At 40.0% G+C, this 18544-nt stretch overlaps 1 protein-coding gene across 2 annotated transcripts in view; it reads right to left on the bottom strand.

Moving 5' to 3' along the window:
- The window catches only part of PTPRA (protein tyrosine phosphatase receptor type A), a 129096-nt gene that overhangs the window by 59647 nt on the left and 50905 nt on the right, over window positions 1-18544 (bottom strand). For both annotated transcript variants that reach the window (XM_060187394.1, XM_060187404.1), the window contains exons 2-3: window positions 4091-4169; window positions 2921-3259 (exon numbers count right to left, since the gene is read on the bottom strand). In XM_060187394.1, the coding sequence (XP_060043377.1) occupies window positions 2921-3259; window positions 4091-4163 (412 nt within the window). In that variant the 5' untranslated portion in view covers window positions 4164-4169. The remainder of the gene's footprint in view (window positions 1-2920; window positions 3260-4090; window positions 4170-18544) is intronic.

Below are 18544 nucleotides of genomic sequence, written 5' to 3' on the forward strand. Positions count from 1 at the left end.
TATTTGAAATTTTATCAAAGATAGATTAAAGAACCCCCCCCCCCCTTTTTTTTTTAACCAGAGCATTTATCAGCTCTGGTTTATGGTGGTGTGGGGGATTGAACCTGGGCTTTTGGAAGTGTTTTTCCTAATATTAAAAGGGCTTCTAGAAACAAATTAAAATTTGAAATCTTAGCAAGAAAAATGAGCAAAGGAGAGCTGAGGAGATAGCACACTGGGTTAAGCACACATAGTACTAAGAACAGGGACCCAAGCAAGGATCCTAGTTCAAGCCCCCGGCTCCTCACTTGCTAGCTTCACAAGCAATGAAGCAGGTCTGCAGGAGTCTTTTTCTCCCCTCTCTATCTTCTCTTCCCTTCTCAATTTCTCTCTGTCCTATCCAACAAAACAAAATAAAAAAAAAAGGCCTCCAGAAACAGTAGATTTGTTGTGCCAGCACTGAGTCCCAGCCATAACCCTGGGGGTGGGGGGGACACAGTGATAATACACAGAACTTGAAGAAAAGGGTCCAAGGTTTGATACCTGGCAGCACCAGTAAACAGAACTGAGTGATGCTCTGGTTTAACAACAAAAAAGCCAGGATATAGCTCACTTGTATACATGCATGACCCTGGCTCCCACTGCATTTAAGAAATCTTTAGTGCTTGGTTTATTTTATTCTCTCTCTCTCTGCATCTCTGTAAAGAAAGAGAGGGAGGGAGGAAGGAAGGAAGGGAGGGAAAGAGGAGAGGAGAAGAAGAGAAAGAGAGAAGGGAGTGGGAGGGAGGGGAAAGACAGGTATTGGAGTTCTCAGAAAAAGAAATATAAATGATCCTTCAAAATATGGAAGGTGCTTGATTTCATTCAATGAAATGAAAATTATAGCTATACTGAGATACAATTTTTCACCTATTAGATGGCATAGATCCAGAAGTCTAATGAGTCACTACATTGAAGCCTGTGAGGGAAACATGTTTTGACACATGCTCTCAGGAATTTTTTCCCAACAAAGAGAAATTTGGTAATGCTCATCAATTTGTAAGTGCACACTTAAAATAATTTAACAAACTAATATCCTTACATACATACTTAAAATGGTAAGCTGTAGGGACTGGGGAAATTGCTCAGTGTTTGAACACAGAACTTGCACATCTGAGGCCCCATGGGTATTAGGTTCACATGCCAAAGCTCTGCAGTGCTCCTGCATTGTCTGTAAAAGTATTCTGGTGTGGGGTCAGGCAGTAGCACAGTGTTGCGCACATGGTGGAAAACACAAGGACTGGCCTAAGGATCCCCACCCGCGGGGGGGGGGGGTCTTTCTTTCCCCCTGTCTGTCTTTCCTCCTCTCTCGATTTCTCTCTGTCCTATCCAACAGCAATTATAGCAATAACAACAATGATAAACAACAAGGGCAACAAAAGGGGAAAAAATAGCTTCCAGGAGCAGTGGATTCATAGTGCAAGCACCGAGCCCCAGCAATAACCCTGGAGGCAAAAAAAAAAAAAAAGTTTTCTGTTAAAAGATGTCCTTTGTTGTAACCAAATAAGATTCATTTCGGCATCTGAATATATGTACATGGGGGGGGGTATCCCTCAAATTGTATACAGAGCCCTAAAAATATTTTTAGGTATGTGAGGTCTTACCTAATTTACCAGCCATGTACCCCTTTCTCGGAAGCTCCTGGAGGATAATATTTTCTATCAAGTGATGGGGTAATCCAAAAAAAAAAAAAAGACAATATGCAAGCTAAGAAGCAGAAAAAAGAAAGGGAATTACCAATGATAATAAAGAAGGAAAACCCCATACTGACAGACTTGTGTAGAAACCCTTCTTCTTCTAGCGTTTGCCCTCCATAGCCCGTCAACAGCATCAGGTTGAGCCTGATGTAAAGTTTCGAGACCTCCTTTGAATCTGGAGAGGTGGCAGTCGTTGACTGTGTGGGTCATAGTCTGTCTGTAGCCGCAGGGGCAGTTCGGGTCGTCTCTGGCTCCCCAGCAATGGAACATAGCGGTGCACCGGCCCTAGCAACTAGCAAATCTAAACCTCAATAAGATAATGGTAGCTTCAGGAGGAAGAGTTTTAAGGGAAGGAAGGAAGTTAACAAAGTAATAGGCTGACTTTACTCAGGGAGACAGAGAATGTAGAAGAACTAGCTGACAATACGCAAACAGATTAACAGATAACCAAATCAAAAGCAATATGTAACTCCACTCCTGGTCACAGGCCTCCCACTACTTAGCCGTTATGGACATACAGATCTATTCTCCTTCTCACACTCTGTAGTTAGCATGCAGGTATCATGGATCCTTCCTTTCCTTTTCAAGGCTCGGCCTCTGCAATCTTTCGTCTTCAGTCCCATGAATCATTAATTATCCTCCTTTCTTTCGGATTTTCATCCTTTTCTACCTTTACACACAATGAAGTCTCCCTTCCCAACCAAGATAGCATAGCAGAATATTCTCCAGAACCTTCTTTCTTCTTAACTCACTGTTAACCAGGCAGTTCTCAAAATTCACTATCCTAACACTTGCTTAGGCCAACTATTCCAAGAAAAAAAAATTTTAACACATTTTTTAACTTTTTATTTTATTTATTCCCTTTTGCTGCCCTTGTTGTTTTGTTGTAGTTATTATAGTTGTCATCATTGTTAGATAGGAGAGAAATGGAGAGAGGAGGGGAAGACAGGGAGGGGGAGAGAAAGACAGACACCTGCAGACCTGCTTCACCACCTGCGAAGCGACTCCCCTGCAGGTGGGGAGCCGGAGTCTCGAACTGGGATCCTTAGCCGGTCCTTGCGCTTTGCACCACGTGCACTTAACCCACTGTGCTAACGCCCAACTCCGCTCCAAGAAATTTTATGATTAGAAAAATGCAAAGATAAATAAAAGGATGAATAAAATCAAAGAACAAAGGAAGAATAAGTAGAAACAGTATTTAGTACCTGAAGGAGGGAAAGTTTCTGGAGTGGTTGCTGCCGTGCTGGAATTCCCTTCCAAAGGTTCTGTTGTAGCATCAGTAAACTGTTTCTCTGAAAGCCATGTTCCATTTAGTGGGGTTGTGGTGTATACAGAATAGGATTCTGCTGTTCTCGTGGTTCCATTGTCAGAAACTGAAGAATTGACAGTGGTTACATAGGTGGGTCCTAGAGTTGTATTTGGGCTGAGAGTTGGTGCCACAGAAAGTGAAGTTACTGAAGAAGTAGAATTTAAAGTTTTGGTCTCTTTGACTGATTCTGCTGTTGATGCTTTAATTGATCTCGTAGTGCTGGCTGAAGGAGAAACTATAAACATCAAAAATAAGAAAACATCACATTAAGAACTTGATAGTTGAAAAGTTATGAAGCATAAAAGATGCATCTTAATAAAGTACCAAATATGTAGAGACAAAACAAAGATCTAACCCATACCCCACACTTACCTTTTTAATAGACCCTACTCATTATTAATTAATTAGGAAAGAGAGTGGCAACCAGGGTATCACTCTGGCATATGTAGTGCCAATGATAGACCTGAGAATCTCATGCCTGCAAGTCTGGTGCTTCACTCACCACACACCTCCTGGGCTGCTACATATTTTATCTAATGCTGAATCCTTCCTACTACCCTCAAAGGACTACCATCTCAGGGTAGAAGAAATTGAAATCTTGACTTAGTTCCTCAGGATCATATATGAGTCTTAAATAGCAACTATATATATGTATATACATATATTTATAGCTTTAACAAGATTTATTTACTTATTAAGGAGGGCTGGGAGAAAAACCAGAGCATCATTCTGGCATTCTGAGGACTGAAATCAGAAACCCATGTTTGAGAGTTTAATGTTGTGTCTCTGCGTGTATTTTATATAAGAGATATATTTATATGAATACATATATAAAAGATATTAAAATTTTTTCAGAAATGAACATATTAACTCCTTGTGGTATACAGAACAATGCTAAGTGCTCAACATTTTCAGAGACACTGAAAAACACTCATTTTATCACTGCTTTTAATTAAAATTTTATTTGCTTTTCCTTCTTAATACCACCTAATGCTCCAAATATGAGTCATTAAATGTGAAAACAAAATTTTATTTCAAACATCAACCTTATGAAATGACAATTTACCTGTAGTAGCATTGTTGGCATTGACAGTTATCAGACCACCACCAAGCAGAACAAGAATGAACCAGAAATCCATGCTGATCTGGAAAACATATTCATGTTAGATGAGGGTGTCTAATATTGTGCTTACGTTTCAACCTGCTCACTAAAGAAGTGCTTTGGGCAGAAATTTAACAGTTATTAAAACATGCCCACAGGACAATCTTTTATAAGACTGATATACACATTTCCCTACAAGTAGCCCACTACTTAAATAAATTTTTTAAATTTTACTTATTTATTTATTTTTCCCTTTTGTTACCCTTGTTGCTTATGTTGTTGTTATTGTTGTTGGATAGGACAGAGAGAAATGGAGAGAGATGGGGAAAAAGAGAGGGGGAGAGAAAGACACCTGCAGACCTGCTTCACCACTTGTCAAGTTACCCCTTGCAGGTAGGGAACCGGGGGGGCTCGAACAGGGATCCTGATGCCCTTGTGCTTTGCGCCATGTGCGCTTAACCCACTGCGCTACCGCCTGACCTCCTACTTAAATAACTTTGAACACTTTTTAAAAAATATTTATTTTCCCCTTTGTGGCCCTTATTGTTTTTTATTGTTGTTGTAGTTACTTATTGTTGTTGTTACTGATGTCATTGTTAGGACAGAAAGAAATGGAGAGAGATGGGGAAGACAGAGAGGGGGAGAGAGGCACCTGCAGACCTGCCTCACCGCCTGTGAAGCAACTCCCCTGCAGGTGGGGAGGCAGGGGCTCGAACCGGGATCTTTATGCTGGTCCTTGCACTTTGCGCCATGTGCGCTTTACCTGCTGCACTACCGCCCAACTCCCTACTTAAATAATTTTTTTTAATATTTATTTTATTTATTTATTCCCTTTGTTGCCCTTGTTGTTTTATTGTTGTAGTTATTATTGTTGTTGTCATTGTTGGATAGGACAGAGAGAAATGGAGAGAGGAGGGGAAGACAGAGAGGAGGAGAGAAAGACAGACACCTGCAGACCTGCTTCACCGCCTGTGAAGCGACTCCCCTGCAGGTGGGGAGCCGGGGCTTGAACCGGGATCCCTATGCCGGTCCTTGTGCTTTGTGCCACCTGCCCTTAACCCGCTGTGCTACAGCCCGACTCCCCCTACTTAAATAAATTTTAATATAAATAGGACTTAATAAGAAAAAACTTTTTACAGCAGTGGTTCTTAAACCAGGCTACACACCATTAATTTGATGAAGCAAATGTCATATCAATTACATTTCAATTAAAAATGAGAGAGAGAGAGAGAGAGAGAGAGGTACAGGAGGTGGCACAATGGCTAAGGCACTAGACTCTCAAGCATGGGGTCCTGAGTTCAATCCCTGGCAGCACATGTATCTGTGATGTCTGGTTCTCTCTCTCCTATCTTTCTCATAAATAAATCTTTAAAAAAAGAAGAGAGAAAAATCAACAATAAATTATATAGGCTCAATATTGTCAAGAAGTCAATTCTTCCCAACATGATCTATAAATTAAATGTAATCTCAGTCAAAATCCAAGCAAGTTATTTTATATTGATAAAACAATTCTAAAGTTTATAAAAAATGCAAAAGACTAAGAATAGTCAACTAACCTAATACTGAAGAAGAAGAAAGCTGAAAGGCCAACACTATTCACTATTAAGATGTACGCTAAAGCAGTAATAATCAAGATGGAACAATGTAGTATTAGGACAGAGAGAAATGGAGAGGAGGAGGAGAAGACAGAGAGGGGGAGAGAAAGACACTTGCAGACCTGCTTCACTGCCTGTGAAGCAATTCCCCTGCAGGTGCGGAACCGGGGGATGAAAAAGGATGAAAGGATGAAAAACTGACAAGGGTCTGAGTCGGAACTCTCATACAATTTATAAATACCAGAAAATAAAGTGTAAACTCTGTCACAATCCCATTTGAGAACTTCACAGACATAATACACAATTTTTTAATTTTTATTTTTTAACTTTATTTTGATAGAAAAGAGAAAAACTGGGAGTTGGGCGTAGCACAGCAGATTAAGTGCACGTGGTGCAAAGAGCAAGGACTAGCCTAAGGATCCCTGTTGGAGTCCAGGGCTCCCCACCTGCAGGGGAGTCACTTCACAGGTGGTGAAGCAGGTCTGCAGGTGTCTATCTTTCTCTCCCTCTCTCTGTCTTCCCTCCTCTCTCCATTTCTCTCTGTCCTATCTAACAACAAAGACATCAATAACAATGATAACTACAACAATAAAACAAGAGCAACAAAAGGGAAACTAAATATTTAAAAAATTTTAAAAATAAAAATTAATAAAAGAAAAGAGAGTAACTGAGATGGGAAGACAGAGGGAAAGAAACAGAGGGACACCTGCAGCCTTGCTTTACAACTTGTGAAGCTTTCCCCTTGCAAGTGGGGACCAGGGGCTTGAACCCAGGTCCTTGTGCATGGCAATACATGCACTTAACCAGGTGCACCACCACCAGGGAGGGCCCTATAACACACAATTTTTAAAAGATTTGTCTATTTTAGTGAGAGACAGACAGTGGGTGTGGGAGATGCCATAGTTTAGTTTTGGCTTATAATTATGCCTGGGATTAAACTTGATCTGAGAAATTACAGCGGGAGTCAGGCGGTAGTGCAGTGGGTTAAGCGCAAAGCGCAAGGACCGGCCTAAGGATCCTGGTTCGAGCCCCTAGCTCTCCACCTACAGGGGAGTCGCTTCACAGGCAGTGAAGCAGGTCTGCAGGTGTCTATCTTTCTCTCCCCGTCTTCCCCTCCTCTCTCCATTTCTCTCTGTCCTATCCAACAATGACGACATCAACAGCAGTAACTACAATAACAATAAAAACAATAAGGGCAACAAAAAGGAAATAAATAAGTAAATCTTAAAAAAAAAAGAAGAAGAAATTATGGCATATCTCCACAATGGAATAGCAAACATCCATTACAGAGAACTAGGATGTTCGTTGGAGAACATACAAGGTGTTCTCTCTCTTTTATTGCCACTAGGTGCCCGCATGATGAATCCTCAGTCTTGAAAGACTTTTTTGTTTGTTTGTTTGTTCCCTTTTTAAATTTTTCAATAGAGACAGAATAATGGGGAAGGAAGGGGAAAGAGAAAAAGAGACACCTGTGGAAAAAAAAAGATACCTGTAGCACAGCTTCCCCACTTAGGAGGCTTTAACCCCTGTCATTGTGCATGGCAACTTGGGCACTTTACCAGGCATGCCACCACAAAGTACCTTTCACAAGAATTTTGAACTGTCTTAATTTTTTTCAACAATTTTTTCCCACAAAATTGAAATTTGTGGAAAAAAAAAAAAACTTCTACTGCCCGTTAAAATCTTTGTTGTCAAATCCTTTAATCTCAGTATCTGATACCTCATATTCTCCAAAATCAAGTCTTCCTCATACTTTCTGGTTTGAAATTTTTAATTTAAATTTTATAAGAGAGAGATAGCTTGTGAGTACAGAGCACTGCTCTATGATATACAGTATCATGTCAGGGGTTGAACCCAGGACCAAGCATGAAAAACATGCACTTTATTGCTGAAGTGACTTCTGACTTGAGGATTTTTAGAGCTGGTTCTATAAATGAAGGTGTAGTCTTAATAATACAAATTAACCGGTTTGAGCCCCCGCCTCCTCACCTGCAGGGGAGTCACTTCACAGGCAGTGAAGCAGGTCTGCCTGCAGGTGTCTATCTTTCTCTCTCCCTGTCTGTCTTCCCCTCCTCTCTCCATTGCTCTCTGTCCTAACGATGACATCAATAACAACAATAACTATGACAACAATAAAATAAAAAAAAAGGGCAACAAAAGGGAAAATAAATAAATATAATAAATCTTTTAAAAAATTATACAAATTGTTGAATCCAAGGAAAATACGCCCTATCAAATATCAGAAGGAAGGCAGTCCTGCTGGCTGAAGTCTGCATGATGCTGGAACTCCTATGCACACATGCTAACAGTGTGACTGGTTCCACCATTTTGTCACAGGACAATTTTTTTAAATAATTTATTTCTTTATTGGGGAATTAATGTTTTACATTCAACAGTAAATACAATAGTTTGTACATGCATAACATTCCCCAGATTCCCATTTAACAATACAACCCCCACTATGTCATTCATCATCTTTCATGGACCTCACAGGACAATTTTTATTTATTTTTTAATTTTTTAATTATCTTTACTTATAAATTGGATAGACAGACAGAAATCGAGAGGAGGGGGAGACAGTAATTGAGAGAGAGAGACAGAGACCAACCTGAAGCACTGCTTCACCACTCACAAAGCTTACAGTAAGGATTGGCTCAAGGATCCCTCGGTTCGAGTCGTTGGCTCCCAAGTGCAGGGAGGTCGTTTCACAAATGGTGAAGTAGGTCTGCGGGTGTCTATCCTTCCCTCTCCTTCTCTGTCTTCCCCTCCTCTCTCAATTTCTCTCTGTCCTATTAAAAAAAATTTTTTTTAATGGTCTCCAGGAGCAGTGGATTCATAGTGCAGGCACCAAGCCCCGGTAATAACCCTGGAGGATCCTCTCTCTCTTCATTTCCTGGTATCAGATTTTAAATTTATCTACTTATTTATTTAGGAACAGAGGTTAGTGAACCAGAAAATCAGTCAGGCATAAAGGATACTGGCAATTGAACTTGGGATCTCAATGCTTTATTCAATGTGCTACCTTCAGGGCCATCCTGGCACCACATTAAAAGAATGTTAATAACAAATAAGGTAGGGGAGATAACATAATGGTTATACAAAAAGGCTTTCATGCCTAAGGCATCAAATGTCCCAGGTTCAATCCCCAGCACTACCATAAACCAGGGCTTCACAGCATTCTGGTAAAATAAACAAACATACCTTAAAAACCCAAGAAATCATGAATAAGAGAATACATAAATAATAGTGGTATATATTACTCAATGATTAAAGAAAGAATTGCTGATACAAACAATACTTTAGGATGCATCTTAAAAATGTACTGAGTGAAAACAAAAGAGGGTATACTGTCTAATTTTATAGATATATGAAGTTTGAGACAAGCAAAACTAAGCTATGATAGAAAAAAAAATCAAAACAATGGATATCTGGGAAAGAAATGGAGAATTTCACAAAGGTACATGAGGATGCTTCACTGGGCATTTTTGTATCGGCACAGAAATTTGGGTGGCATGAGGGCATATGTATTTTTTCAAAACTCATGGAAGGTAACTTATTCACAATATATTATTCCTGAAAACAACTCTACTCATAAGTATTATACCCATAAATATGAATGTTGTAAATTACATGCATATTGAATTTAAGAAGTATTTGTGAAGTGTACTGACCCATGGAATTTGCTTTGAGATACATTTATATAATATGAATTGACAGAAGAATAAAGAGATGGAGGTATGTATGACAAAACTAAATATAAAATATTAATTATAGAATCTAGATGGTAGGTATAAAACTTTTTTCCCTATGTTTGAAATTTTTCACAATGAAAGACTGATAAAATAATCAAGGAAAATTGGCATTTTTATAGTACTGAAGTTTAAAATTGTGTATTTCCTCCATTTATTCATGTATATATTTTCTCTCTCTCAATCTCATAAAACATACATGTATGTGTGTGTGTGTGTGTGTGTTTATTACATATAGTAACAGTTTGAGGAGCATATTGAGGGTTGTTGGAAAAGTCATGACATGTTTTCTATGCAAAAATACATCACATATTTATAATCATGCAGGCAACTTCTGGTACTCTCTCTCTGGTTCCCTAGATTAGTTTTGATTAGGCAACAGTGGTCTGAGTAAAGACAGCATTATATATCCTAGCAAAACAAATAATATTAAGAACTCAATTTTATACATCGTTTATTTTTCAAGAAACTCTTATGAATCATAAGTCTTTTGGTTAATTGTCAGCATATAATAGAGCAGGGAAGCTTTAGGAGATGAGTCATGAAATCTGGGCAGCTCCCTAGTTTACTGAGCACAATGGCATACACATTGTGTTCTCTCTTCCACCACACCCAGACAAAGGGTCAACATACAGCTTTTATTTCATTTAAAAAAATTCTTACTTAAAAAAACGTTTCCACAGACGTTAGGGTGCTCAATCAGGAAAGTTTAACACTGAAGTAACAAGAATAGGCCAGGAGATTTAAAATGTACCCTGTCAAGTATGCACCTGCCTACAAAACAGCAGATCCAAGTGTGCACCTGCACCGGGGTAGCAGAGCCAAGGTATTTGCCAGGATGGTGGGCAGTGCCCACAGACTGGCTGACTCACTCACACTGGCCCTCCTTTCTCAAAGCCCAATCTGCACTGAGCACTTTCTATCCCTTTATCCTCTTCAAGCCAACAATTACTGATACTGACTCTATATGACTTATGCTTTATATTCGCTGAGTAAAAGAGTCTCGTTTGAACTACAGAAAACCTAAATGTTAAACTTATAAGCAGCTGATTACACATGCTACATGCATTTCACAGGTAAATTACTTAAAAAACATATCTAATATCCAAGATAAAGGAATCATTCATAAGCAGGTTGAGTAGCTGCTAAATAAAGTTTCTGCTGGCTTCTGGTAAAAGAGCAACACTCCTTATCCAGGCACACTCTCTGCAAATAGACCTTGAAGTCCTGAGAGACATGCCACTTGCGTCTAAGAATAAGAAGAGGAAGTAGGAAATTGAGTGCTAAACTAAGGAGAACATGTCCTTTCCTCAGCTAGGTGTGAACAAGTGACTAAATCTGGCCAAGGAAATAGAAGTTTGTGTGGTATAAGATCTGTATAAAGGTGTTTTATGTTTAAATTTTTATTTGTATTTATTTAATAATGGGGTGGGGAGCACTTGAGCACATGAAGGAGAACCAGAGCATCACTCTGGCACATAGGATCCCAGGGATTGAACTCAGGACCTCATACTTGCAAATTCAGTTCTCCATCTACTGTGCCACCACTCTAAGAAGGTATTTTAAAAGAGGAGTCCCCCACCCTTCCCGTCCTCCTTCCTAAACAACAGTACTCAAATGTGATGATTAGAGCCTTAGCTAGCTAGGGGAATAAGAAGGGAGGTGGCGGTAGAAGACAGCCCAGCAGGTAAAGCACACTTCTAACTGTACTCGAAGCCCTGGGTCCACATCTAGCATGACAGGAAAGCACCATGGACAGATCCAAAGGAAATTGAATGGTGAAACAGTGCTTTGGTGTCTCTCTCCTATTATCATAGGAATGATAATAATAATAGGTTGGGAGATGGTTCATTAGTTAGAACTCACACTGTCTGCTAGGCACAAGGACCTGAGACGAAGCACCTGACAACCTAAATGTTTGGCATGGCATTCTAGATGAGTTAAATTTCACAACTCTATAAATTATTCTCACGCCCATTTGCAGATAAATTGTTAGTTAACACAAACACCCTGCAAAGTGTGAAAGTAGAATCCAAATCTAAGACTACCTGATATTTTTTCATGTCTTATGACTTATGAACCTAAAAAATTTAAGACAACTGAGTGAAGAAATAATAGTAGTCTTGATCTTAAGTAAGTTTACCTCTTTAGCAGATGAAGCTCTCTCTGGGAAAGATATACATTGAATGTGTACCACAGCCACTTTTAAAATTGTTCCTATTTATTTATCTACTTATTTACTTTTTTGTGTGGTGTCAGGGCCTTGCATATGTGCGATTTCACTCTTTCTGGGCCAATGTTTTCATTCTATTAAGATTGTGTGTGTGTGTGTGTGTGTGTGTGTGAACAAAACATTTGACTTTTCACTGAATACACTGAAGAACCTGTAAGAACTTTATTAACAGGGAGGTCAACCTAAGTTGGATTTTAGAATGGCTGAAAGAGGAGTGGAAGATCTACTGGTGGGGTTTGAGGCTCACAGGGAGAGTCTGACTAGAGCCTTCAGAAGTAATCCAAAGGATGAACAGAACAGGACAAGAATATCTACAGTAGACTGATAAGATAATTTATGGGGTGAAACAGAAACTTAACAATAAGACTCCCCAGATGTCTTGACTCAGGTAGGTAGCAATGCCATAAGCAAGAGAATAGCTGCTTTAGGACATCTTAAAGAGAAGGCAATCAAATTAGTATCTGAACATGAGATGTGTCCAAGTATAAGTTGTACAAGTTGCACCTATGTGGAGTAGGGGATGGAGGACTGGAGAAGGGTCACAGAATGGCAGACAGGTAATGATAGAAGAGCTACCCTGGAAGTCAGGCAGTAAGCCAAGGCATGGAAGAAGCTGGCTTTAAGAATGACAAAAGCAGCAACTAGTCAGCCAGGCAGAAGGAATCCAACGAGCACAGGAGATAGAAGTAGGTGGGCGTTGATAAGTAGAAAAGCAATACATGCCACATAGAGTGGATAGGTAGGAACAGCACAATGAATACTTGACAGTGAGAGAACACAGTCTGAGAAAGTGTTGATGAACCCCTGTAGAAGTCCTAAACTTCTGTGGGATGGACAGTCTTTTGGTGGTGGGAATGGTGTTTATGTACGCTCCTATTAATTTGAAGTCACATAAATCACTATTTAATTAATATGAGAGGGGAAAATTGATTGAATGTCTAAACTTTATAATGTACAGACCATAGGCTGAGTCTTTGATATGTTGACTCTCTTAAAAGCTTAGACCAGGGAGAATAGAAGCAACCATTGGCACAGCTATATACAAATAATGTCAAAAGACATAAATTATGGTGATGTTGTATATGACACAGCAAATCCTAACAAAGGGATATTTCAAAGTTAACCCAATTGCCAAATAATGTGATTATAGCAATAACTATCTATTGCCTTCTTAAACCCTAAGACAGTAGGAACCTCCCACTTCCTCTATAGAGCCTAGATTTCCCCCAGTCCTGGAACCTCTAGGGGCTCACTTTCCTACATGCTTCTTTCAGATCATACCAAATGATATTGCATCCACTGATCCCAACCTAATTAACGCAATGAGTACCACCTCAGCATGCTTCACTTCAGACTATGTCCGGAGATGTCAGGCATGGATTGTCAACCCTTCAGCCTCATTACTTGGGTGAGACCTTTCCTTTCATAGGATTCTCTAATTCCATTCCAGATGGTTCACTTCCTAACAAAGTCCCAAAACTTATTTAGGAGGAGGAGGAGGAGGAGGAGGAGGAGGAGGAGGAGGAGGAGTCTTAGAACACCAGAAATCAACTCTCATTATACCACATTTGAGCACCATGCACAGCACTAGTGGAAGCTTTGTGAATGGTAGAGTAAGTCTTTGGTGTTACTTCTCTGAAATTATTAAAAAATGAAAAAGGACACAGAGAAAAAGGAAGGGAGGGAGGGAGGGAGGAAAGAATCATTTGAGAGGGACTGAACTGTGCAAGTAAAAATCCTTGGCCTTGCTTCCCCTGCCTCCAGCCCCATATCTACCTCACCCCCAAACACAAATATAACAGGACTATAAGTTGAGTACTCATAAAAGAATAACTGAATCAATGAACCAAATAATCTAGCCCTGGTAGAAAAGGAAGGTAGATATTAAAGATGACTAGAGAAGATAAAAGATTTAGGGAATTAAATCTCAGATGATATTAAGACACTATAATGGGAACAGAGTAGGTAAAATTAAAGTTCCCAAGAGATTATAATTTTTAGAATCTACTGTAACAAATATTGTCATTTAAAAGTCAATAAATATAGTTAACTTTATAAAGGTATAATTTGCTTGATATCTATGGATCATAAAGCCCATAAAACACAAATCCTTTACTGTAGAAAGATTATGCCATGAGCAGTTCAACTACTATGCCTTCAGAATTCCATAGGGGAAAGTAAGCATGAGGGGGAAAATTCTATTTATCCCCCCATTTTGTTGCCTTTGTTGTTGCTCTTGTTGTAGTTATTGTTGTCATAGCTGTTGTTGTCATTGTTGGATAGGACAGAGAGAAGAGGAAGACAGAGAGGGGGGAGAGAAAGATAAACAGCTGCAGACCTACTTCACTGCTTGCGAAGCAACCCCCTACACCTCTACTGTATAGTTTTATACCCACAAGTGTTCTGTGATAACCCCCCCCATTTCCAAAAGATAACCACTCTAGTTTTCACAAATCTTAGAAGCAAGTTGTTTGCTTTTGCATTTTTTTGTTTTTATTTTTCAAGTTCAGGAGAAAATAATTTTCTTATAGGCAAATCTTTAAGAATTATTTGTTTGGGTTACTTTATTTTAAAAAGTTAATTATGAGCATGTAGATTGTTTAAAACACTCAAATGCCTACTTAACTGATCAGACAGAAATTATTTAGAGAATGGAGACAGAGAGAAATTGAGAGGGAAGGAGGAGAGAGGGAGAGAAACAGAAAGACACCTGCAGCCGTGCTTCACCACTCATGAAGCTTTCCCCCTGCAGGTGGGGACTAGGGGCTTGAACCTGGGTCCTTGCACACTGTAATGTGTGTGCTTAACCAGGTGCACCACTGCCTTGCCACACACACAAATGCGCATACACACACACACACACACACACACACACACAACTCAGCTCTGGCTTCTGGTGGTATGGGGGATTGAACTTGGGAGCCTCAGGCATAAGAGTGTCATTGCTAAATGACAAGGGCAACAAAAGGGAAAAAATAGCCTCCAGGAGCAGTGGATTCATAGTGCAGGCACTGAGCCCCAGTAATAACCCTGGAGGTTAAAAAAAAAAAAGGCTCTTCGCATAACCATTATGCTATCTCCTCTGCCCAATATAAATACTTCTTTAAGTTTTGGCTTATAATTGGCAAAATTAGGTTGTAAATCAGCATATCTGACAAATAACTTGTACAAAAACAAACTTGTGCAACTATGTCACTATTTAATACTGAAATCTCTTGTCTGGAACAAGGACTGTTCATATACTCAGTGTGTAAAATGATTTTCTGCTGAGCTATAAACAGTGAGGGGTATACTCTAGGAAAGAGTACATGAAACTAGTATGGAGGGGGAGGGTGGGTGAATTCTTTCACAATGCCTGTGGAGAGTCTGGCAGTGATGAAAGCCTAGGAAACTCATGAAAGGCCCCTTTATAAGCAGGGTGAATGTCAAACACAAAAGCAAAGTCAGATGACCTACTTAAGGCTTTGCTTTACTAATGAGAATTACTTCTCATTCCAGATTAGTCTCTTTCTAGAAAAAGAAAAGTTTACATAATGGCTGGAAAATTAAGGCACAGAGAGAATAACTACTGAGTTCCAATCTTTCCCTCTCAAGTGTCAGCTCAAGATCCAGGTTCTGTGACGGAAGGCTAAATGCACTTCATAAGACTGAGCTGTATGGTCTTGCTTACCTCCGTCTAACAATGTGTTCTCTGACTGTCAGGTTTTGAGGAAATTTAAGTTCTGTAATCTATCAATTAGATCAGAAGTTTGGGCTCATAATATTATGAGAGGAAATAGCTTCTTAATCTCTTCCTGGAACTTACTGAAAGCAAAGAGATGATAAACTTGTCTTGTAAGGTAAGGACAGGCTAAGTTTTTTCAAAATAGGGAGCCACTCACTCATTTGCTCATTCGTTCAACTAAGTTCCATCTTGTGCCAGGTGGAAATGCAAGGGGGTGGGCAGGGGAAGGAGAGGAAAGTGGGCAGACAGTGGTAAACCTGGTAGAGTGCTCAAGTTACACTGCATAAGGGCCCTGGTTCAAGAGTGCCCCCAAGTGCCCACCTGCAAGGGGGAAGCTTCACAAGCAGTAAAGCAGTGCTGCAGGTGTCTCCCTGTCTCTCTCCCTCCTCTCTATCTTTCCCCTTTCCTCTAGAGTTCTGTCTCTATCAAATAAATCAATAAAATATTTGAGGGAGAAAGAAGAGCTCCTGCCGACTGGCACAAGGATCCTGGATCGAGCCCCCGGCTGCCCACCTGTAGGGGAGTGGCTTCACAGGCGGTGAAGCAGGTCTGCAGGTGTCTGTCTTTCTCTTCCCCCGTTTCCCCCTCCTCTCTCCATTTCTCTCTGTCCTACCTAACAACAACATCAACAACAACAACTACAACAACAATGAAAAACAACAAGGGCAACAAAAAGGGAAAAATAAATATAAAAAAAAAAAAGAAGAAGAGCTCCTGCCATATAGAAGTCTTGGGAGTCTGGCAGTAGTGCAGCAGGTTAAGTGCAGGTGGCACAAAGTACAAAAACTGGCGTAAGGATCCCGGTTTGAGCCCGGGCTCCCCACCTGCAGGGGAGTTGCTTCACAAGCGATGAAGAATGTCTGCAGGTGTCTTTCTCTCCCCCTCTCTGCCTTTCCCTCCTCTCTCCATTTCTCTCTATCCTAACCAAAAATGACGACATCAATAATAATAACTACAATGGGGGTCGGGCGATAGCGTAGTGGTGTTAAGCGCATGTGGAGCTAAGCACAAGGACCTGCGTAAGGATCCCGGTTCCAGGTCCCGGCTCCCCACCTACAGGGGAGTCGCTTCACAGGTGGCGAGGCAGGTCTGCAGGTGTCTTTCTCTCCCCCTCTCTGTCTTTCCCTCCTCTCTCCATTTCTCTCTGTCCTATCCAACAACGAACAACATCAACAATGGCAATAATAATAACCACAACGAGGCTACAACAAGGGCAACAGAAAGGGGGGGAAATGGCCTCCAAGAGCGGTGGATTCATGGTGCAGGCTCAGCAATAACCCTGGAGGAAAATAATAATAATAACTACAGTAATAAAACAAGGGCAACAAAAGGGAATAAATATTTTTTTTAAAAAAAAGTTCACCTCAAGTGCTTTCTCAAGCTTATCTTTCTCATATTACACAACACACTTCAGTTCAGATAACAAAACTTTAATTCAGAAGGGAGATGAATATGTTTCATCATTTTGATTCATTTGCTCTTTACCTAGAAGGATAAGATGAAAATTTCTTATTTCATTTGGCTTTTCTCCTTTCTTTTTTTAAGATTTTTTATTTATTTATGAGAAAGATAGGAGGAAAGAGAGAGAGAAAGAGCCAGACATCACTTTGGTACATGTGCTGCCGGGGATTGAACTCAGGACCTCAAGCTTGAGAGTGTAATGCTTTATCTACTGTACCACCACCCAGACCACTCATTTGGCTTTTCTATGAATAATTCTATGAAAAAGAATTATATGATCTGTTCATTTCATCAAGTTAACAGGTACTTACAGAATTGACAACTACAAATTCAAAGCTATACAGACTCTTGTGAAGAATAAGAGAAACTTGATGGGGTTTTTCTTGTGTGGTTCTTTCATTTCTTCCCATCAGTATTACTCCCTCTCCTTCCTCCCTCACTCCCAATCTCTCTTTCACTTTGAATGAAAGCTTAAGTAATTAGTCCAAAATAAGAGTTAGATTTAGAGCCTAGAGTCACCAATTCCCAAATATTTCTGAAGGGAAATAGAATAAAAATGGTGGTTTGGGGGCTATCTCCCAGAACTTATTAATATAGTTCTAAATCAACTTCAACTCTTCTCTCAGAATATTTTTATTGTTATTGTCATTCAGTATATAAACTGCTTCTGTTAAGAAGCTTCTGTTCCCAATTCTCTCACATCTGCCAGATCTTAATTTATTAATCTGCCCTGGTTAGTTATGGTTTGACTATGTCCACCCCTTCCCTACTGCCAACGACCATAGTTGCCAATTAATTATTCTCACAAAACTTAGCCCCTTCCTTCCTTCCTTCCTTCCTTCCTACCTTTTTTCTTTTTTTGCCTCCAGGGTTAGTGCTAGGGCTCGATGCCTGAACTACAAATCCACTACTCCAGAAGGTCATTTTCCCCATTTTGTTGCCCTTGTTGTTGTTGTTATTGTTATTGCTGTTGGATAGGACAGAGAGATATTGAGAGAGGAGGAGAAGACAGGGAGGAGGAGAGAAAGACAAGACCTGCAGACCTGCTTCACTGCTAGTGAAGCGACCACCCTGCAGGTGGGGAGCAGGGGCCTCCAACCAGGATGCTTAGGCCAGTCCTTGAGCTTCTTGCCATGTGCACTTAACCCACTGTGCTACCTCCCAAAAACTTAAAACTTAGGCCCCCACAAAACTTAACTTCATATCTATTTACCTGTCAGTTATAATCAAGATTCTGTTCTCCATATGGATCAAAGATCATGTGTACTCTGTTCCCTGAGCCTAATCTGCACCTAGCAAAATGTTCCACACATAATGGCTATCAGTTAGTGTGCTAAAGTTAATCGGCCCCTGTAAGGACTCTAGTCCTCCTTCAAAGTATCTCAATTCCTAAAATTGGATTAAAATTATTCAATAACCTTATGCTAGTCCAGAAACAAATATGTCATCTCTCAAAAAATATATCATCAAAGATCTCAAATTACTTCTACAAATGTTTTATATATTTTAAAAGATTTCTTTTATTGCATGAGGTAGTTTTATGCAGGCAAGAGCACACTACTCAGATACATGCAGCACCAGGGACTGCTCAACTTTGAGTAATGCAGATTTTCCTTGGCAATGTGGGTGGGCTATAGTCAATCACTTGAAGGACTG

Source organism: Erinaceus europaeus, chromosome 1, assembly GCF_950295315.1.
Source record: "Erinaceus europaeus chromosome 1, mEriEur2.1, whole genome shotgun sequence".
Classification (NCBI taxonomy): Eukaryota; Metazoa; Chordata; class Mammalia; order Eulipotyphla; family Erinaceidae; genus Erinaceus; species Erinaceus europaeus.